General features: G+C 39.5%; 1 protein-coding gene across 1 annotated transcript in view; it reads left to right on the forward strand.

The window, feature by feature from the left end:
- The window catches only part of AKAP7 (A-kinase anchoring protein 7), an 89,698-nt gene extending 66,695 nt beyond the window's left edge, over window positions 1-23,003 (forward strand). Inside the window, 1 exon segment of the mRNA XM_065056989.1 lies at window positions 20,671-23,003. Within this exon segment, the coding sequence (XP_064913061.1) occupies window positions 20,671-20,873 (203 nt within the window). The 3' untranslated portion in view covers window positions 20,874-23,003.
- The last annotated feature ends 1,012 nt before the right edge of the window (window positions 23,004-24,015 follow it).

Below are 24,015 nucleotides of genomic sequence, written 5' to 3' on the forward strand. Positions count from 1 at the left end.
TATGTCTTAGGAAGTCATTACAGAAATTAAAACGTCTCTATTTTTTTGATTAATAAGTGCTTTCAGCAAATAGTCCTGCATGGTACGAATGCATGTTGCCAAATTTGCTCCAATGAGTGATCTATAGTCATTTCAGGTGGCATTTGACTTTTAATTGAAAAGCGAAAATCAATTTTTTTCTCTCTTTTTGTTTAATACAAATATAACTAAGTCCACATTTAAATTGTATCAGCATGTATGGCCTGTGGAAAGAAATTAAATTAGCTTATTGAATTTAATTTTTGTACAAGTTTTTATTTGGCTATAAGGAATTTTCAAGCATAGAATTGTATAATTTTTAAAATGAGGCTATGTTTTACTCTTTCACAAGTATGCAGCAGACTGTCTTGCTCTATAATCTATCAGACTGCAGATGTTAGGCTTCCTTTCACCTTCCTGACAGGATGTTTTGTGTATAATAAATTGCAACTAGAAATTCTGGAGATGAATCAAGTCAAATGTGATTGCCTTGCTATTAAGTTATGTTACTGATGGGGTAAAAAGCAGCAGTGTTTATTCTATAATTTATTTAGAAGTATTGCAGAACTGCTTTTTTACTGAAAGGAAGCATGAGCAAAGACAGGGAGTTCTTTGGTTCATAATAAAAAAATTGTCAAGCTGAATTTGTAACTGTTCTATAACAAAATAGCGAAAACTGTGAATTTGATTAAAAGTCTGATCTTTCTGTAGCATGCTTTTATGTATGAATGGAAGACTTATGTGGGGCTGAAGGCCTTGTTAGGAGGTACTTTGGACCACAGTGATTTATAACTGCAGTACACTGAGAAATTTGAGCAAAACTGTTAACCAAGCCTGTTTGTATTAAAGGACTTGAAGTCCCATGAGAAGTTAGGAAGAGATTTCATTTCAGTTCTGTTGTAGCAAGCATCAGAACTAGCTAATTAGTATAGGTAACTAGTTTAATGATGGGATAGATACCAGCACTACTTGGCTGCACTAAGAGAAGATAAGAAAGAAAAAGAGTAATAAAAAAGTTCAGAAGGCCCTGATGGGAAACCTAAGCAGGTGGGTTGGACTAGCTTATCTCCAGAAGTCCCTTGCAACCCCAACCATTCTGTGATTCTGTGAGATGAGGTTGCTAAAATTGACTCCGTGTTGATGGAGTTGGAATTTTAATAAACTTGATTATCACTTTTCAAAAAGTATGTTGGCAGAGAACCAGCCTCTAGTGATTTCTGACTCTGTTAGCAAGATGAGAACTGCCCAGGTCCCCAAGTGCTGTCTGCTGTTACTGCAATGTATTGTTTGTTTTCTGTCTTCCACTGATGCCACCAGGAGCTGATTGCAGAAAATGTCTGCACCGATGGTTAAGACCCTTTTAAAACTTCCCTCCTGGATAATTTTGTGGGCAATTTGTTCCTGTCGTACCTAGACTGTCCGTTGGCTTAAATATTCAAGGGTAAATAGCTTAATGCCCTTCTTATCGTCAGCATAATTGCCAAACTATCACTTTGTGTAGGTGGAAAAAATAAGGAGCTTTTTAACTGTGAGATGACACATAATATTTTGCAGAAGTATTTGCATAGTTTCCTCCTATATTGAAATTGCATTTATTTTCCATATTGAGGTCAAGTGCATGATCCTGTACTCACATGCTACTGTTACTTTACTGTCAGTACCACTGCAACTGTATTAGGTCCCAAACAAAATTTGATGTATTTTTTTTCTCCAAATGACTGGCAGATGGGGCATAAGATAACTCTTGACTTTTGCTTGCACCTTTGCTATGTTCATAGTCCTCTTTATCCCCTGCATGGGTTCTGGGTGACGTTTGGCATGCCTGCCTCCCTGGTAAGACTATCAAGGTGAAAACTGCCCGAGTTTTGGTAACCATACCTGTACTTTGTAGTGGGTTGCTACAAGCCGCCTTCTTTTGTAGTGAGTTCTAGCAAGAAATAAATGATCATACACAGTATTAATTAACCTCACTTGTTACAGAAGAATGTTGATAGAAACAAAGTTAATATGCTGGCAGTTGTTAAGATAAGCAAACCAATAATGGCTCTACGGCCATAAAAAATACCCTGTTCTAGATTCAAAAGTGCCAACAGAAGATGTTGATGTTGCCATGTGGTCATTGCTGCCACCATCCCCAGTTGTACACCACGCACTGGTGATGTACGCTGTGTGTGCTGATCCATAGCAGAGCAGGTTATTTGAGCACTCCCTTAAGGCAAAATCACCCCAATGAGGTTACACACTTCTCCATCGTTGGCTGACTAACCTGGCTAATTTTGCTTGAAATGAATTAAGAAATCCTCCAAAACCCTGGGGCAGATAATGGTAAGCATCACCCAGCTACAATGACTTCCTCCACTGTGTGATTTGATCTAGTAAAGAATATCTGTTGCTTCAGAAATACACAGGCTTAGTCTTGCAAAATGCTGAGCAGTCTCGATACCTCGTGAACATGTGCACAGGTGGTGATGCTGGATCCTGCTGCTGGCAGAGGATGCTGGGGTGGCAGGGAGCTGAAGCTTTTCTTGCACATGGGAAGGATTAACGGTGTGACGGGAGGGGACATGAACCAGAACGGGTTGGTTATGGTGCCTTTCTCAACAGACTTTATTAGTAATATTTATATTGAGATAAATTAAAACTGTACTACTCCCTTGGTGTAATGAAAGGGATTTTACTGCGTCTGAAGTAATAAGCTCTGTTTCTGTGCAGATTGATCCACTGATACTTGTGGATCAAATAGTACATCATGTAGACATCAGATGGGTCAGTGTTCCTGTTAAGTTCAGTATTCTCAGCACAGTGAAATTGTGTCTCTTTACCTTTCCCAGACTCAGATGGAGAGAACAAGGAGGACTTGCCTGGTTGTAGTCCAGCACTTTTCAGGAACTGCAGCAAGATTAGTTGGAAGGGTGAATCTCTGAGAAGCGTGTGGACTAGGCATCTCCCTTTTGCCATCCCTCCCAGTTGTTTGCCTCACATGGCTGCTGTCCCACAAGATAAAGTGCTGTACTTCTCATTGGGTGGCTAATTTCCAAGGTCCTGTAGCGCTTACCATGCTTATATTTCACAAGAGGCTTATCTTCATATTTGTATGCTTCCCTATCCTCTTCTGACCTGCAAAACCATAATTCTCTAAGAATTCCAGAAATAAGCTTATTGACAAAGAAGTGATAGTTAATTAATGCTAGTCTGGAAATGTTAAGAGACATGGAAGAAAATGAAACAACCGATGCAAGTTTATACCTCATTTCTGCTGTGAAGGGCATTATATGAGCCATTTGTGAATTTTTAGGTAAAATAATCTATTTAATCACACCAGAGCAGATTCTCCACTGTTTAGTCATGTTAGTACTGCAGTGGATAACTCTGCTGTGGGATTTTTCATTGAGCAAAGATGAGAGACAACATTAAAATTGTTTTGTTTACGGCTGAAGGCTTCTTTGCAGATTATGGGACCTGAGCCTGTGATCCCAGCGAGCCCTTGCAAAGGTCACCACTGCTGGAACTAGTCAGCACACTCGTCAGGCTAACAGAGGCTGCTGGTCCAGGGGTTGTGAAAAATGCAGTGTTAGTTATACATATGTTTAATACAGATGTTTCATATATAATATACAATATATATGTATATATACACATATATATTCTATACAATATACATACACGATATATAATATACAATATATATGTATACAATATATATGTATAATATATAATTAAACACAGTAAGAGATTATGATCAGTACCACACAGTATTGCTGCTATTATGTGTGAAGGGAAGGGAAGGGAAGGGAAGGGAAGGGAAGGGAAGGGAAGGGAAGGGAAGGGAAGGGAAGGGAAGGGAAGGGAAGGGAAGGGAAGGGAAGGGAAGGGAAGGGAAGGGAAGGGAAGGGAAGGGAAGGGAAGGGAAGGGAAGGGAAGGGAAGGGAAGGTCCTCTGTCAAGGAGAGGGACATTCCTTACAATATTTATTTTACTGCATGTTGATGCAATGAATTATTTCCATCATTTGTTTTCTTGCTTTTACTCTCTATTTTAAAATTTATGGCCAAGTAACTTTTTAGTATGCTTTGCTGCAAGGTCAGGCAGTCCACGTGGAGAAGTAATGCACTGGAAACTTGATTGTGTGGAGATGTTTCTAACTGTGACATTAGCCAGACGTTTTATTCATTGTTTCCGAAAGGTATTTCATTCAAAGAACTGTATGAATAAAAGAGCAGATTCAACAGGAAAAGTAGTGTTTTCTTGATCTACTTACTAAGCACACTGATGCTACTTCAATTAAATTGATTGGCAAATGTTTGGGGAGACAGGAACTTTCAGTAGATGCAGAACTGAGCCCCATATTTCCTCAATTACATAGATACAGTTTAAATTCCATCCGCCATAGGTCATTTCCTTGCCCTGTTTGGTGGGGGGAAAGCCCAAGAATGTATCCGAAACACTTTGTGTGGCAGTCTAGGAAAAAGGAAGCTTTACAAAGCTTTGGAGTCTGAGTGAGTTTTGCTGTAACAGTGTTCAAATAGCCCTGGGCATTTCTGTGGGCTACCAGCTGCAGTGGTGGATTACAGTGAAAATTGCATTTAGTGTTCCAAACTGTGCTGCTTCTTGGTTCAAAAAACCAAACAGTAGTACAGACTGAAGAATGGTGAATATCATTTCTCATGGGGCCAAACCTTTCCAATGCGATTAGGGTTGGTTTTTTTTTGTAATTCTCCAGCATAAAGTTAGAACAAAAACTTGAATAGAAATGAATAAGTCTTTTAAAATATGCTGGAATGGGTAATAACTTTTGTAAAGGGGAAATAATTGATAGTTAACTATTGTCTATCAATTTTCAATATAACACAAATAAGAATATGTGTTGCTTTTCCCCACAAATTTCTTTCTGTATAATATAATTGATACTTTTCTGGTAGTGATAAAATCTCAGAAAAATTTCCAAAGTACATTAACTGGGAATTTTAATAATTGTTATATCAATTTAAAATAATAATTTAAATAATAATTTACCATTTAGGTAATGCAGTGCTTGGAAGCTGTCTAAAAGGACACTTCAGTTGGAGTATTCTATTAAAAGCAAGCTAGAAGTGTTGCAGGATTTTTGCTAAACGTGCAAGTAAAACTATGAAAGTGAGACAGATTATCTAAGGCATGAATCAAGCAGTAGTGCAAATGTCAAGTGAAACCCTTAGCAGCAGTAGGCAAGGATAGTGCTGATTTATACCAACCCAGGACCCGACCTGCCAAGTGTCATGGCTGTGACAGTCCCCTGGCACTCCCTGGAGTCAAGGGCTGCAGCGAGACAGATGAGAATATCAGCTAGCCCATGTAAAAACAGCCTGTCTATAAATACTATCAGAGAGATTGGTTCAGATGGCAAGTCAGCAAAATTGCCAACTCCATCTGGAATCTTCTTTGTTAGTACGTACATAGCAAGGGAAGGAGCCCATGTAAAATACCGTTCTTGCAGCCCTGGGCATTACAAATCAGGCTGGTAGTCTGCTCCCATGGACCTTGCAAGAGATTTCCAACATGATTTCTTAAAATCAGAGTGAGCCTGGAAGTAAAATAAGATCACTTTAAAATTTTCTGCATTTACACTAGTTTGCTTAAGCAGTGTGTCTGCTGCTATCTCATATCCTTTTGGGCGTGAAAAGGAGAATAAAGGGCAAAAGATGAAGTAAACATGCAGAAAAATGTCTTGGGTGAACTAAAGAGAGTAACTTCACTGGTTGTCCTTACGCAGATCTTCCACTTAAGAGGAAGTGTTGTATTAGATTTCTTATACTTTTCTAAGTATGCAGGTTAAGCGTTATTGCTCATTAGTGGAAAATGTTTTGTATTCAGACCATATACACCTAGATATGAGATATTCTGTCTTTTAAGCTGTTAAGATGATTTAAAGATTATCTTAGTAGCACCATTGCCACAGCAGAAGGAAAACTGGGTTCTCAGAGGAACTATGCTTGCTTTACCATAGCATACTATTGAATAAGGCAAAACCTGCAATATTATGTTTTTATTGATTTCCAAAGGGTAAATTACAGGCTGTTGTTATCAGATAATATTAAAAGCTGCCCTGTATCTGTGCTGAACAACATCCAAATACCTTATTCCATATACTGGAAATCCCCTTAGTACTGTTCTCATATTCACTATTATATACTCCTTTCTCGGTTGACAGAGTTTTATGTGTACTCTGGCACTGTGCCTCTCCACTCACTGTACAAATTGTGCCACCTGTGACTCACCAAACAGTAGAAGGAGCAGTGTGGTTTGCTTGAGTGCTCTAAGACCTGCCCTGAAAAGTAGAAAGCATCACAAAGTCTAAATATTTAGGGTTAGCAATTCTAGCTTTCCATTTCCTTACTTCTGGGGATTAAATCAGCACTAAAGCAGTAGGATTTCATTGTAATAGAAGAGGAAATGGGAATTGTGCTCCCGCAGCTTTGCTGGAGTCCTGAGCCAAATCCTGGCCTCTGGCACATGCATTACTCCAGCTACTTCTGCGTTACTCTGAAGCTGTTTCTTATTTTATATATTCTGTTTTCATTTGTGCTGGGCTGCTGTGGACTTAAGTCAAAACCTTTACCAGCAGAAATCCACAGAAGTAACTGTTTCATGAACGTGGAATTTATCCCAGCGTACTTCTTGCCTTTACTGCCTACAGACGCACCCCGGCTCTGCAGCCCACTCTGAGTGTTGCAGACTCCTGTGCGTTGCACGAAGGGGTGTCTGGGGTGCACCCAGGATTGCCATGCCCATGCTTACGAATTGTCACTGTGGATCCTGCTGTAATTCTGGCCCTGGCAAAAGGGCATCCTCTGCAGCAGCTCCTGGGCGCTGGTTAGGAGTGAGCACCAACCCGAGACCAGTCCCAGCTGGCAGTTTGGGTGCAGCTGCACTGTTTGAGAAGCCGGCAGAGCTGGACAGGGTGGACCCGAGCTACTCTGTGCTACTTGGCCTCATAGCCAAGGAGTGAGTACTGGCATCGTGGAGCTCACCTGTGCAAACATAGCCACGTACCTCTGAATGGAACACTGGGTTTCAGAGGTACTTTTCTTGTTACTGTGAGGACGGGCATTGTATCTAATGTCAACATAGAACCTAGGTTGAATTTTCCTTCCCTGCTCAAAAGTGATGCGTAAGCAAATCCATATTACAGCCAAAGAAGAAGTGTGACATGCTAAATATGAAATACTGTTCTCTGTTACTATATATAAACACCTACCCCAATTTAGGTACTTGTTTGCTTCAACTTATTGTATTGCTGTATGACAAGTCCTTCTGTAACCCTGTGAGTTTAGAGTGGAACCACTCACAGTGCAGAAATTGTAACATATGGAAAAAGCATCTATCTATTACAGAAATAGAATAGCCACACTTGGGAGGGGCAAAGTGTTATACAGTCAAAATGCAGTAATTGTCTGCTTCTTCCTAACCTGATGTTTTGAATGTGCTTTTTTTTTTCTCTTATACTGTCTTATTTGTGATGCTTAATGCTACCTAATTGAGTACTTTGTTTTCTAATGGAGAGTGGTATTCCTGGAAGCAGGCAGGCATGTTTTAACCTTTATGCCAGAAACCATTAAAATGTTAAAATGAAAAATTATAAAAATGGTCTGCACAGCCTCTCTAAAAGATGCCATATGATTAAGAAAGAGAAAATAAGTTCTTTTGTTTCATTAACGGCCTCTAGTAACCAAAATCTGGACAAATAACTCTCAAATTTGACATTTCTGTACTGACCTGGAATGATGAGGAGGCTGTACTCAGTCCTCTTGAAAAGGGGGGGAAAACAGGTTTCGTCTATGGAAAAGATTCACTCTGGGAAGCCGAAAATACTCCAAACCCTATAGCTTTTTCTCCTCTGGCAAGGTCATGTGGCACCAGACCTACAACCTTTTAGCAGAATTGGCATGCATGCAGCGCCAGCCAAATCTGCACTGGAAAGGTCAGGGTAACTTTTGTCCTAGAAGCTCCAGAGGCACAATTGTGGAACAGAGGAGGAAGAAGTCTGGAGGAAGGGTTACGTTTTCAGAAGATAATGCTCCAAATGCAAAGTAGGTGCCCAGGCTGCACTTCTAGAAAATGCCTGGGGAGCTCCACCCTGGGGAAAGCCCATGTGCTCCAAAAGTAAGAACTAGCTAGTTTTGGAAAAAAAAATCTACAAAGACAGAAGGCAGGAGGAGGAACTGGTTGATACGATTAAGCAACTGTTAAGATAGCACAGAATTACTTCTGTTGCATCATGCGAAATAAGAACAAGAGAGAACATTTTGTATATATTTCTGGGAAAGCTTCCTGTCAGTGACAGATGCTGGACTGCAGAGGGTCTCTTCGTTTTGCAATGTTATGACCAAAATTTTCAAATGAATGCAGACAAACAAAGAAAACAAGGCAAACAAAGGTCCTTGGTCCAGTGAGAGGTTGTCCTTTAGATGACACTGGTCTGTTATTATTTATGGAATTATTATAGGCAGAGTGAAAAACAAGATATCTTGAGAAGTTTTGTCATAAGGCATACTGGCACCTTTTTCAGCAGCTAATTATTGCCGGTTTAGTAACATTTCATACCTAATAATTTTTGCTGTTCCTAAAGTTTGAGTGATTCCATAAGCTTGAACTGTATAATCAACAGAAGAGACTGAGATTTAGAGGAATTTGGGGTACAGAATCACAAAATCACAAAATGTTAGGGGTTGGAAGGGACCTCAAAAGATCATCTAGTCCATTCCCCCTGCCGGAGCAGGAACGCCTAGATGAGGTTACACAGGAATGTGTCCAGGCAGGTTTTGAATGTCTCCAGAGGAGGAGACTCCACAACCCACCTGGGCAGCCTGTTCCAGTGCTCTGGCACCCCCACTGAGAAGAAGTTTCTTCTCATATTTAAGTGGAACCTCCTGTGTTGCAGTTTGAACCCATTACCCCTTGTCCTACCACTGGTTGTCACTAAGAAGAGCCTGGCTCCATCCTCGTGACACCCTTTATATATTTGTAAACATTAATAAGGTCACCCCTCAGTCTCCTCCAAACTAAAGAGACCCAGCTCCCTCAGCCTTTCTTCATAAGGGAGGTGCTCCACTCCCTTGGTCATCTTTGTTGTCCTACGCTGGACCCTCTCCAGCAGTTCCCTGTCCTTCTGGAACTGAGGGGCACAGAACTGGACACAATATTCCAGATGTGGTCTCACCAGGGCAGAATAGAGGGGAAGGAGAACCTCTCTCGACCTACTAACGGCCCCCCTTCTAGTACACCCCAGGATGCCATTGGCCACAAGGGCACAGTGCTGGCTCATGGTCATCCTGCTGTCCACCAGGAGCCCCATGTTCCTTTCCCCTACGCTGCTCTCTAACAAGTCATTCCCCAACTTACACCGGAACCCGGGGTTGTTCCTACCCAGATGCAATTCTCTACACTTGCCCTTGTTATATTTCATGAAATTTTTCCCCACCCAACTCTCCAGCCTGTCCAGGTCTTCTGGCGTGTCAGCCACTCCTCCCAGCTTGGTGTCATCAGCAAACTTGCTGATAGTACACTCTATTCCCTCTTCCAAATCATTGATGAATATACTGAATAATACTGGCCCCAGTACTGACCCCTGAGGCACTCCACTAGATATAGGCCTCCAACCAGCCTGTGCCCAATTGACCATGACTCTCTGGCTTCTTTCCTTCAGCCAGTTCACAGTCCACCTCACTACCTGATCATCCAGACCGCACTCCCTCAGTTTAGCTGTGAGGATGCTGTGGGGGACTGTGTCAAATGATTTACTCAAGTCAAGATAGACCACATCCACTGCTCTGCCATCATCTATGCACCTTGTTATGTCCTCATAAAAGGCTATGAGGTTGGTCAAGCACGACTTCCCCTTGGTGAAGCCATGTTGACTGCCCCGAATGACCCTCTTACCCTTGATATGCTCTGAGATGGCACCAAGGATAAGTTCTTCCATCAGTTTCCCAGGGATGGAGGTGAGGCTGACCGGTCTGTAGTTACCCAGGTCCTCCTTCTTGGCCTTTTTGAAGAATGGAGTGACATTTGCTTTCCTCCAGTTTTCAGGCACCTCTCCCGTTTCCCAAAACTTGGCAAAGATGATGGAGAAGGATTGTGTATGCAATAGACCTTAGCATGGAGAAAGGGATAGGAAATTGTTCTATGCCTATACGTATCCTGTACCACTGGAGAAAGGGCTAGGAAGTTATCCTATACCTATCCTACACCATTATGGAAAATGGAAGTCACAAAGGTTTAAAATTTAGATACCCTCCGTTGATAAAAAATACTTGGGTACTGTACCAGTGGTAGATTTGGCACTACCAAACTTTTATAATAGTTGGTGCTTTTAGACTTGCAATTCTGATGTTAGCATACATAGCTGATCTTTTGTCAGACTCCTGGATGTGCCTGTAACTCTCATGAACTTTAGGAATTGCTGTATAGGGAAAACTCAGCCCTTATTAGATATCATCTCTGGATGCCAATTCCCAAAATTGTCAAAATCCACCATTAACTTTCTTTTCTGCTGATGACTTAATCCCTCTGAATATCTGCCAGTCTCAGGTGAACTTCATCTGGGCACCTGCTGAGTTTCCTGTGAGTTAAAATCCTCTGGCATGGATAATTTGTTTGCTCTTGCTAGAGAACTTTTATGTTTTTGCTAAGAGGTGAAATATCTTATGGCATGGTCTATTATTGTGTTACTCATTCTGTTTCACATCATAGCAATAATTTTTTAAATGGCATTTTATTCAATTTTCCACCTTAGTACAAAGCACAAGAATTGAACAAAAACATATTAACTATCAGGAATGTTTTCTGCAGCACTTACTGTGGCTGAGGAGTATCAGCAAATGAGTAACATTTTTGCTGTCTTAAAAATCCATTACCATCCAGTAGTAGCCTAATGCAATCAGGAAGGTTTTCTTCCTTCCTTCCTTCCTTCCTCTCTTCTCTCAGCCCCCCTTTTAAGTTTCACATACAACATTGTTAATAGAATGTGAGAGATTTTTCCAGCATAAAATTAAGAGTTTATTCTTGTAGTTCTACAAAATATAACCTGCAATTAAGGTGAGTTTTAGTGATTTGAATGCCCTCATAAAGTCCAGGATTACCTTTCTCTTGTTAAAATGAGATTTGATGTAGTGTTTGCGTGTTTTGCAACACTGTCGATCCTCTGATTTAAAGAAATAAATGTTACTTTCTGTTGATCCCACCTGTGTGCCCTATTCACAGGTTGTGAGTGCTCTCTATTATAATTAGACTGAAACATCTGGGAGAAGGGCCAAGTCTAATAAGGACAGAGGGCTTGGTACAACGCAACCCGGATCATGGAGGCATTGCCTGTAATGCCCACTTCAGCATAAGTGAATAATAATACTAACTCCATTTTAAATGAAGTGCCTAATTTTGCTTTGAAAGATGAATTTCATTCCCTTGGTCCTTCTTTAGCCATAATCTCTATAGAACATGTAAAATCAGAAGATACTATGGGATTAGACTTTGGATAAAAATACATTACGTGGTTAAGATGTGTCCAAATACAAGCTCCTATGTCAGCAGTGGAATATCTGGTTTGACGTGGTGCTGCACCCAGGCTGTGAGAACAGGCTAATTCTCAAATGCTCTGTGTTACTGCTTCTGATTTGCTGCGTAGTAACAGCACATAACCCTCTGATGTATAGTTATACCTGCATTTGCAGAGTTAAAACCACATTGCATTATGCCACGCAACTGTCGTATGCATTTACCCATCTCAGGAAATCTCAAAATCATTAATTATATGATTTGCTCTAGAGGAGAAACATTGTCCATCTCCTTCCTTCTCCTTATCCTTAATGAACTTCTCTTGGCCCCTGTAGCCAAACATAGAAGGAGAAGAACATAAAGCGAAGGGGAACTACAGAATCAGATGCATTGCTGTTTAGCTGGACTGAAGAAGAAATACTTGCTTTTGATTTCTCACTTGGTTCTGAATGTAGTGAAGAGAAATGCAAGAACTGGATTTGACATGAATATCCAACCTTTATTCTTTTACTCTGAGTTAGAGAAAGACTGAGAAAAATATTAAAGTAAGAGAGAATAAAGAAACTGTTTAGCCTGATAGAAATAAAGGACCAGAAGACCAGCTGGTGCAAATAAGCAGTTCTTCATTCATGTTAATGGGACAAAGTTAGAATTATTACGACGCTGAAGAGGAAGGGATGGAATTGTGAATACTGTGTTGGCAGAGATAAAATTTCCAAATGGAAAAAGGAGTGGAAAGAGAAGAGAATCCGCAACTTCAAGGCATGGTATTGAGCAATCCATTATGGTACAGAGCACAAGCTGGTAAAAGTTGTGAGGATTAGTTCAGTTTTTGGCATAGCAGATGTGTTCTTCTGGATTTCCTTCATTGAAGTGCAGCTAGAATAGGTTTTGACTCACTGAGTTTGAGGAAGTAGAAATTTGGAGGAAGAGAGAGAGGGAGTTATTATTTTGCTATAGTGAAGTGTAGGAGCTATAGGGAATTACCGTAATGAAAGAAGTGTTGCTATTATGTAGGGAAATGTTGGTTATGTGCTTAAGGAGTTTTGTTTCACAAAGAAAATGCTTTTACAACTATTTAATATTTAGCATAGGAAGGATGTGAAAGTAAGGCCCACTGGTTTAAACAAATAATCAGGATTCACTTATTCTTGATTTCTAATGGTGAGGCAGACTCAAGAATAATGCTAATTTTGATTACTAGGTGTTTGTTCATCAACTTAAGAATGTGTTCTGTTCATAAAGAAAATAGGATGAAAACAAAATGAGTGTTGTCCTCTAATTTTCTTATTCTTTGGGGTTTTTTTTCTTGTCCTAGATTATAAAGTCTGCAAATTTTATGTGAAGGATTGATTGTGTTAAATTTTGTTTTATGACGTGTTAATGTTTCAGTTTGTTTCATCCACAGATTTCATTAAGTGATCTCTCTCTACATTACAACAACAATTTTTAACTTCCTGTGAATTAAATTAAGTGAACTGTAATCATACCTTCAGCATTCTTTAGCCACAGCTATTCTGATTTCATATAGCTAAGGTGACCAAAAACCTTATGACACAGAGCAATTTATTATAATGCAACAGGAGCCTGAATTTGCTTATCTCATTGGGATATTTTTCTTTAGACATCAAGATTCACTGTTCTTGCAATCGAGTATACTGGGGCTTTTAGAGAGAGATTAAAGCTGAGGAAGAGCTTGTCCTAAAGAAGATCCTGAGCAGTAGTTTTATGGGTTCCGAGCCAGAGCATTTAAAGAGGGGTCTTTATGAACTCAAATTTCCAAGTATAAAAAAAAGCCTTAATATTTATAAATCTTTCATAAACCTGTATGTGGTAGAGCAGCGAACATTTCTACAGCTACATCTCACAAAATCAGATTGAAAACTTACATCAAATTCTTGCTTCAAAAAGACATTTAAAGTGGAGGTTATGTAGAAAATAAAAGGGTGGAAAGAAAGAATAAAGCTAAATACATTACTTAAAGCAAAATATATAATATATAGAGAGGGTTAAGACAGAAAATGCCATGATAAGTACTTAATGATTTTTTTTAAATGACATTCAAATCAGCTTATGGGTGTTATGTTAGTTTTCCCAAAACTATTAATGAAAATGGTCAGATTCTGCGGGCTTGATCCATGAAATGAAAGATAGCATCAATACTACTCTTATGTTCAAAAATACATAATCTCATGGTTTGCCCAAGAAGCTGAAGTGGGTTCAGTTCCTTCATGTGAGATCCTGGGGGAGAAGGACGAGACCGTTTATTTTGACAGCCTTAGAATGTACTTACACTACCAATTCAAACCTAAGTAAGATGCTCCTACCAAAAGAGGTGACTCTAACCTTCTTCTGTTAGATTTAGGCTCAAATAAAATATGATTACAGAGATGTTGAAAACACCTTGCAAATGACATTTTCCATAAAACATGTTCCTTATTACAGCATTTTACAGACACTTGGACATCCATGTCAAGTATGCTCCTATCTTAATCTTTTTGGACAAGATTTCATCTTTGTTCTGCAGTTCAAGCAGTATGCAGATGTGTAACACATGTTACTGTTACTGCAACTGAAATAATTAAATGAAAATGCATGTGGATTAAAATTTGACTCTTCTCTCCATAATTTACAAAGGTATTCAAAATTACTTTCTCCAAGGAAAGACACTTAGTATGTGAGAGACTATTTGATAGCATGAGTTTGTATGGAGTCTTTCTCTGAGCTCCAAAGGAGCAACAACACAGGATCAACTTGTTAAGATTCACTTAATTTATATTTGTTTAACATATGTCTTAGTCCAAAAAGGTTGCTTTTTTTAGTTTACTTGACAGTAACATGAAGAAGTCTCAGCCAAAACAGTGTTTTATTTGAACCTGTATAGTAGCAGATGAATCCTAAAGAAATGAAATTGAAATCCACAGAGAATATAATGATAGGAAAAAGTAAGGAGAGGGGAATGTGTATTGAATTACTTCCCTCATCACACTTGTGAGTAAATATTCAATTTTTTGCAGTTGGTTGGTCCATAAGCAGGAACTTTTAGGATTTGGCAACAGGTTTGGACTTTGACAATTAAAAACTGTGTATATCCTACACTGGTTAGCTGCAGCATGTCTTGGACCTATGCCTCGCTCAGCTTAATGACCCAGCAGGGCAATTTTCTGCCTTCAAGACCATCCAGCTCAGTGCGTTACATTCTCAGTACTATTTCTGGAGGGTCATTGACAGTGTGAGGGACAGCTGGGTCTGTCCTCTTCCAGAATTCAGCTTTTCCCTAGGAAACAGGGAAGCCTGGGCTCTCTCTCGGGCCCTGAGAAGAGCGGGAGGCTCCCCCTTGGCTGCGTCCTGAGGAAGGAGGAACTTGCCAGTCCTGGTGGCTCCTGTTCACCATCTCATTGAGCTGCTCGCTGTGGATGGTGAAAGGCGGGGAATAATTCTGCCTGGATGTTTTGGTTCTCCAATTGTCAGCATGCCCAGTGGATGTTCATGTGGTTATGGAAAACCACTTTTGTAACTTGGGCTGTTTCCTCTACTTGATTATTGGTGAGAAAGCTGAGTAAAACTCACCGGTTTTTGAGCCATCTTTTCTTTCTTTCAGCTTTGATATCTTTGTTTCCTGTTACACTAGACTTCTTATAAATTCATTAAGTTTAAGCGTTAAACGACATTAATGGAGTCAGGAAATTTCTCTCTCAGCAGGTCTCTTTAATAGGAAAATAAACCCAAGATACTTAGCAGACCTCCTGGTATGATGGGCATGAATTCTTAGTTACCTTTTGTGTTTGTTTTGAAGACTCGTGCCTGAGGAGTCGCATCCTTCAGTTCTTGTAGAGGAAGCACATGTTTAGCAGAGCACGTCCTGTCTGTCCACTTACAGTTAGAGGTGGTCAGAAATTTTAGATCACTGGGCTTCAGAGGGTTTTATCCAAAGCAAACCAAACTTTTGCCATGTTTGCCAAGCCTCCAGCTCCAAGGGGGCTGCAGGTATTCCTGCTGTCGTCACTGACACTGGCAAGAGCACCATTTTCCCTGAATAGCTGCAACACACTTAATTTCCTCTTTACTAGAAATGCCTATTTTTGTTGGTGTTTTTCTTCCATGGGGGAAGGGAGAGGAATAAAATTAAAAAAAAAAAAAAATCTTTCCAGCAGACTAGAACCACATGTGTTCAGCACAAATGGCAGATCCGTATTGCCTTGTTAGACAGTCCTTTATTTACAAAGCAATATATGTAAAACTGGAAAAGTTTGTTGTATTTCCAAGAGGAAAACTAAGCTACATATGCTGCTTAACATCAGATTGGAACATCCAGCAACACAAATGTTACCACCATCATGTCATAATGATATAATAATTTCACCTTTCCTTTCGGTGCCTTATTTGTGCCAATTTCTTAAGTGACCACTTAAGAGACATTTCATGGTAGTCCTTCCTAATTAGCAAGGAAATGTTCAGAGTTGTGACTTTCCTGTCTGTGCTTATTGTGTTGATTAGATATGGGCACATGCTCGTGTTTGTGTTCATCACTTCAAAAACATGATCTTGAATGTGCTGGCTCAATAACAGTCTGTTGCAAGGGTGGAAAGCATACGGTCTGGTGCCTGGTTATAGCTTGTTATTCAGTTTATTATGGACTGTGGACTCACTGTCTTTGCAGTGCTAAGGGGGATGGTATTTCTCTAATGCTGTAGTTCTTTTAATCTGTATGGCCTGCCAAATATATGTGCAAATGCTTAGTAAAGAAGGTGTTCGACACATTGGTCTGATGCGTAGGACATTGCAGTTCAGTATGTAGGTGTGGTAACCTCATCCAATTCCCACAGAAGACAATGAGATTTAATTTGATTTTTAATTAGATTCTGTAGACACAAAAGTCTAGTGTAGCAAAAAATAGATGTTCCAGAGGCTGCAGGCAGGCATGGGTTAATAGTCAGTTGTCATATAGTGAGGGATTATTGTGAGGTGGAGCTACCAAGGAGTCACTATAGAAAGGGGGTCTTGGGATGAAAGCTTTCCATGCACACAGCAGTACTTTTCTAAGTAGAAAAATTAAGTTTTCCAGGAAGGAATTTGTTAACATTTAGTTTTTGGAAGACTGAGTCCCTTGTATTTTTTTTTCTTTCTAGAGTTTCTAAAAACAGTATTACAAAACTGATGAACCAAAAGGTAGATGGAGAAATATCTGTTACCACAGCCCTCCCCAGGTTGCAGACTGTAACTTCTGCTGCCAGAGTATGGACTTCCCAGCTGGTCTTAGTCACCTATGCAAAATACCAAGGATCTCCTTTATAATTTGCACCATGTTGGTATCATTTTATTGTGAAAGATTGTTGGAAGGAAAAACAAAACCCAGCGTGTTGGGGCCATGAGACAAGGATTGCAGAATGTTGTCTTGGAGTGTAGCTGGTAAAAGTTTGTATAACTGGCTTTTTCTGTAAAAGGGACCCACTGTTGGTTCTTTCAGTTAAATCTCTCGCAAAAAAAAATAGACTAGCAGTATAAACAGGAGAGTGATTCAAGTAACTCTCCTGCCTCTCTCCAAATCTGAGATACTGACATGGGCTTTAAAACAGGCTGTTGACACAGGACCATGAAAATGCTGTACCAGGTCCACTCTGTCTGATTTACTCCAATGCAGTATTTCAGAAATCCAGATCACAGTCTTTAAAGTGTAAGGGATTTAGACTTGGAGAGTAAACCTAGTCCAACAGAGAGATATAGCAGTGAATTTGAATCCGAACTTGGATTTGGTTGCAGGGATCTGGTTCATGTCCATAACTGCTGGCAGCACACTGTAGGATCATAAAGCCCTTTTTGAATAATTCTGTGCAGTTGATAGTTCCCTTTTGTAAAAATATGGTGGTCATTTCAGGACAATAGCTATGCTTCAGTTTCAGTAATATAAAACACTGCTTAGCCTGGATGCATTGAGATATATTTGTAGAGTATGAATTTGTTTTCATCTTCAAAAAATTATGGAAGAGAATCCTGGAATAAACAAAATGAAAGTGTTTTTTTCATTTTTATTCTGAGCTACACGCAGGAGAAGGCAGTGGAAGCTTTTTGTTTACAGGCACAGAAATAAAGTAGTGGCACAGTCCATACTGAGAGGTACAGCATACATACATATACAGTGCACCTGGTATATCTGTTCGCTTTTCAGAACAGAGTTTACAAACAAAGCAATTCTGAACTTGTAAACCTCTCTTTTAAATCAGAAACATTCGTTATCTGCAATGGCTTTTTACTGATATTCTGGTAATTCCCAAAACATAAGACAGTCTACACAAAGAAGCATTTGCCTACTGCAAAATAGTTGTGTATGTCTAAGAATCAGGCAAGCAGCAGATGCAGCATGTAGAGTGAGATATAAACAGGACATATATGTGTGTTAAATATTCAAGTAAATAGAGATAATCAATACTTGTTATAATTGCACGACCTATTTCTTTTCGTCAACAGTCGTGAATAGGCATGATGCAGTAGTGTACAACTGCCTTGCCAATGAACCTCAGCATTGCACAGGTACTCACACGACTGCCATTTAGGGGGTCTGTGAATTATAAGCAGAGTGTGAGTGAATCCTATAGCCCCCTGCCCCAGTCGGCCAAGGTGGCCAGATGGATAAATCCAAGGGCGCTCTTCATATGGGGATGTGCATGCATCATTCACATCCCCTCTATGTCTGCCCAGTGGGAACACAGAGTTAGCTTAGGAGGCAGTATAGACTCCACTCCAGACTTGGTGAGCCATGAGTGTCTCTAAATATTAAGAACAAAAAAATAACCAAAAAAGTGCAAAACATTCTTCTGTAGCTATATAAACTGTACTTTTAAAAGGCTCATTTTAAGTAGCCTGACTTTTTTCATGCTTAAGAAATTAGTAACACAGTGAACTATCTACTTAATTTGAACTTTTAAATGCAAAAGTAGATATATAGATTTTATACGTATGTATGTAATTGAGAACTGTTTTGCAGAATATATGAGACGAGCTCTGTCCTTTTTCAGATTGTAAGAATAATACATAAGGTACTACGTGTAAAATTACATTCAGAGTAAATACAGTCACTGTTCTTTTGTAGTATCTGGAGGGCTCTGTGACTGATTAGTCATATTCTGCATATTAAGTACTGCAGGGTCAAGTGTCAGAGTGGCTTAGCACCATATTTCCCATTGATTTTCTTCAGACCTGCATGGATAGATCATTAGAGCTATGTAACTATTTCTGAAAAATAAGAAACTCTCCAACTGGAAACCACAGTGTTTGGTTGTTTGTTTGTTTGGTTTTTTTAACTGAATAAATAGACTGGAACAACCAAAAGATTTTGTTGAGCATCTTTAATAAAAGCAAAGGAAATTTGGAATCAAAGGGCAGCATTCAAAAGAGCATATGGGATGAATTCATAAAAGCTGGGAGTAGATGCTGCTCATATATATCTTAGCTCTTCTGAGAGATAAGAGCCTGAATTAAGTCTCTCCTCCAAGCAAGTTAAAGGATAGGCTTAATCCCAAGTTTTGGAGATAGTGAAGGAAAGCAGTAGGCCAGAGAACCTGGAGTATGTAGCTGTTTGAGTGGTCTTTGGAATAGTGCTTGTGCTTCCCTCAGGCTCCTGTGTTAACCTAAAATGCTTCTTCTTGTAGATGCTAAACCCATTTTTAACATTTTCTTTTCTTTTCTTTTTAATTTTGTTTTAGTCAAACCTATTCCCATAGCTGTGTTTTAAAATATCTTTTTGAGTATTTTTCAAAACTTTTTTTCCAAAATGTAATGAAATGCTTCACCAAGGTCTAGTCTGATGACTCTTCAGCTGGAGAGCACAGTTCTCCCTTCCCCACAGTAACAGTGTGGTGGAGGCCCAGAACTGGAAGAGCTTGGTTGCTGTTCCAGAGTGGGATGCTCATGTTAACAGCTAATAAAGGCACTGCTCTGAAAATGAAGGCTTTTGTTTACCTCTCCCCCTTGAATCCCTGTATGAATTATGTTTTATCCATGAAATCACTCCCAGGTTGTGCAATCCAATAGGAAGACTAAGAAAAGTCTTTTAGAACTATAATCTGTATGTGCTAGTAAACTTGAATAAATTTACATTTATGAAAAAGAGCAAATTTAGATAATTGAACAGTGCAGAGCTTTGTGCTGAGAGCATACAATAGTATCTTTTTCACCAGATGTGTGTGACTAAGCAGCTCCTTATTACTGGTTGCAGAATGCTAACTCCAGAAAAGGACATTAAATGTATGGGCTTTAAATATAGATGGAGGGAAACAGTTATTTACCTAGTGCAAGAAGTTACAAAGTGGCAGATTATATGGCCAGTGCAAATTGAACAATAAAATGTGCTTTTCCTGGATTTCTTCATAAGAGGAGGATGCTGTAGTAGGCTATATAGTGTATTAAGAAAATGATTAATGGAAAAGTACAATTTCAGAACACATGTAATAATGTATGAGAATCCTCACTAAGTATACAGTTATTTCATTATATGTGATTGTTCCTGTGAACCCTCAACAAAGCAGGGAGATGCCAGCTTCTTGCTTTTATCAGCAGGTCTCTAAGAATAGACTGCTGGAACTTGCATTCCTTCGATGTCAGATCTTTAGTTAGAAGACAGAAGAGAAACGAGGAGGGATTTTCCAAGCTTTATGCTTTGTTTAGAAAAAAAAATTTAGTCAGTTTTTCCATAAGAAGCCCTTGAAATACAAATACTGAATAAATAGGTAGAAGTTTTACGTTTATTAAGCAAATGCACAAGTTTGGCAGCTAAATTTAAGAATGCTGCTAAAAATGTAAATTAATTGTGTAAAATGTAAATTAATTCATCTTTGCCCAGATGTCACAGGTGATTGTTGGCCAGAAAAAACTAAACTCGCACACTTGCTTTTCTAAGCTGAGTGGGTGCTCATGGCGTTAGCAGTGAAATATTTTTGATCTGCTATCCTGTGTACATCTTCATGAAACGCTTTTGATTCAGAGCTTGAGGAGGGGGAAATTGCTTTCTACAATCAGGAAGAGGCAGCTAACAACTTAAAATCCAGCTCAGACAGAGGCTCCTGACACAATTACGGCTGCTGTCTTTCCGTGGCAATGAATTCCTTCTCTTGTCTGTTGTGGCGCATAGGTGAAAAACATGCAGCAGAGCCCGACGACGCGGAGCTGGTGAGCCTCAGCAAAAGGCTGGTGGAGAACGCGGTGCTCAAGGCTGTGCAGCAATATTTAGAAGAAACGCAGAACAAAACCAGACAGACTGATGGAAGCCCCGTTAAAACCGAAGAAGGAGCAAGCGGCAGTAAGAATGAGAGTGACAATGATAACAGCAAGTGAGCGCTGTGCAAAAAGCCCGGGAGCGAATATCCCGCCAAGAATAACCACAAAAACATGTCCCAGCTCCCCGCTGAAATTTGCTAAGTGGTGCTGGGTGACAAGCACTCTGCTTTGTGAGTCTCTTATCAAAAGTTTGTTCTGAAGTGAAGGACACTGTCTACCAGTTTAATAAGTGCTTGCACTGCTGAAAACCTGATGAATGCTGGGAGGGACGGACGGTGGAAAAAAGACAAGAATGGTGGAGCAGGTGGCTCCAGTCTTCACTGGCTCTTGGTACCAAGAGTCCCTTCCTTGCTTTTGAAGAGAAACTTAACCCTTTGCATTTGCCTTTCGGATTGTGACGCGTGGCCGTGGAAGAGGCCTTGCCGTGAGCGGGAGCGATGCCCTGGGCCCGAGGGCTGGCGGGGCCGCTGGCTCCCTGCGGGAGCACGTGCTGTTTCCCGGTCAACAGCCGTCAACCCCAAGCTAAAATTACCCCTGCAGACATTCATCGCAGATGCTATTACACAGTATGTAATACGGCAGGAGTTTCTCGTAAATGTGACGCTGTACTGTTCTTTACTTTTGGGTAGCACTTGTTGATGTAAATTATATTTTTTTGACAAAGTACCTTTTTATAGAAAATCAATATGGGCAAAAGGCTGAGAACTTAATACTGTCTGAGGCAGATATGATCTCTTTTTCTCCATACATTATTGATTCTAAATGACATTTGTTGTTATAAAATGTATTATATTGTTCTTTTTCTCTAGGAAAGAACCATGAAGCAGACTTAGTAAAGGAAGCTTTGTACAGAGAAACACAGGCCCTGTTATCCAGACTGAATCAGATAAAGGAGCTGTTATCCAGTCCCGAGATCCGCATGAAAATTAGCAAAGAATTGTTTGAAGACAGGCACAACTCTAACAGCAAATGGCAAAGTTGTATTGACTCTGGATCTCCCAGTGCATGACTGTAAATTGCCATGATGTAAAATTGCATCGAGTTATTTAAAGACAACAATGATTTCTTCAAGAAATTTTCCCTTCTGTTTCTTTTTTACTGAAAATATGAATGGTTGTAAATGGCTGATGAGGAATCATGCTGAAACACTTGCACAGAAGGACTGTATTTCATAAGGATGAAGTAGAGCTACTCCTCAGCACTGCATGGAAACATGCTTGAATGTGCAGGTGTATGTCATGATTCCAAAGTGGAAAAACACTGGTTTCAAATAAATCTGAGCAAACACTGTGCCCTTCCTTCAGCATTGCAAATAATTCAGATTTTTTTCATAGATCCCTTCCCTAGCAATGATATACAAATACTAAAATATGGATACTTTTAAATACTTTAAAATGTATATTTGAAAAAAAAAAAAAAACAGAACAAAAACAAAACCTCTTTTAATTATCCGCCTTTTGGATATGTACTGGCATTTTGGGTTAAAACTGTCTGGTTTTTATTTTTTTTAAACAGCACTTGAATACTTGTATAGATGCTGACATGTTTCTGCTGATGTTTACACTAACGCAAGAATGTTTTTAGATTTCAGAATGAAATTCGGGCTCCACTGATCTCAATGGCAGACTTTTATTTGCTTTAATGGAGTCAGGATGCTGCAATTAAGGTTTTTCTTGAAAATAATAATATTCCTTGGGATAAAAATTGCCTTTTTACTTTTGTAGAACAGTATTTTTGTCTTTTGTTTTTGGTGTTTCCTCCGTCTCTACCTTCTGCTGCCTGAGGTGGGGTGTCGGTTTGCTCTCATTGTTCCCTCCACACACCTGGAAGATTCACTGAAGCTTTTGATGTACAACAATGCAGGAATAGGTCCAATATTTGCATTTTTTATAAACATTGTTTAAAATTGCCTCTGATCATAAAAGCTGTATAATATATGTTGTGACTGAAATCAGAATTGTGCTGTTAGAACAGCTGTGTGCATATTCTTCATTGGTTTCAAGCACTGGTCATTTATCTCATGTGTCCGAGCTTGGTTGTTTTTTTTTTCTCATTTGATATATAACAGTATATTCTGAAATATCTCATACATGCCATGTTCACAATAAAGTATTTTTCCTTTGCACTCTATGTATGTTTTCACCTGTCTCCAAATGGAATTTAATAAAATTACATACTTGCAAGTAACTGGATTGACAGAAACATTGCTTGTATGAATCACGACATTAAGCTGACTACAGGTGTTGTGCCAAGATACTGATCGAGAGCTTGGGTGCTGAAATGATGTAAAGGAATTAATGCAGATAAGTAAGTCCCAAGTTGTTATCATTTTGAATAGCAAAACTGAAACTTTACGGATTCATTTGTATTCTGGGCAGTGTGGGTTTAGAAGGAAATACTTGTACAACTTCCTAGAGCTCCATATCTTCAACATCAAAAGTGGAGTTTGACTTTAATAGAAGTCTCAAATGTCCTATAGAATAATGGTAATTAAAAAAATCTGAATCTGCAATAAGTCCGGAAGATGAAACCACCGAACTTGTGACAAGTGGATCTGTACATTCCCGCACAGTGACTCTCTGAGCCCACCTTCCTCCCTTACTCCATAGGCTGAGGAAAGAAGCTGCTTTCCTCCTTCTGAGGAATTTCATTGTCATATCAAACATTACTGAGTACTAGTTCATTCAGAGATAGCTGTTCATATGGTATCAGGCAATTTAAATCCAACTTGCAGATGACAACACAAAACCAGACAGTTGGCTATGAAAACAGGAAAACAATTTATTGTATTCTATTCTAGCTGAATCTCAGGTTGTCATCTCCCTTTCCTCCATGCAAGTCATTACCATGAGTAAGTACCTTTTTATATTGTTCAGCTTGTAACAGTCATTGTTCTCAAGTTCGAGTAAAACTGTTGAAATTAATCACTGAATTTATCTCCAGACTCTTTGATAGGTGACCTGGTTATTAGAGACTCTGCTCATTCACAGTTCTTATGGATGGCATCAGGAACAGCAGCTTTGAGAAAATAAAGTGTAGGGAATGTAATGGCATGAACAGAGGCAGCCAGTGTCATTTGAAATGCCCCAGAATGGGCCAGGCAAATATGACACAAACCCTACAGGAGATGTGTTCTTCTAGATCCAGAACTGTGGGCTAGAGGATACCCCAGAGCCTCTAAAAAGACACTGGATACCTG

The sequence above is a fragment of the Columba livia genome, chromosome 3 (assembly GCF_036013475.1).
Source record: "Columba livia isolate bColLiv1 breed racing homer chromosome 3, bColLiv1.pat.W.v2, whole genome shotgun sequence".
Classification (NCBI taxonomy): domain Eukaryota; kingdom Metazoa; phylum Chordata; class Aves; order Columbiformes; family Columbidae; genus Columba; species Columba livia.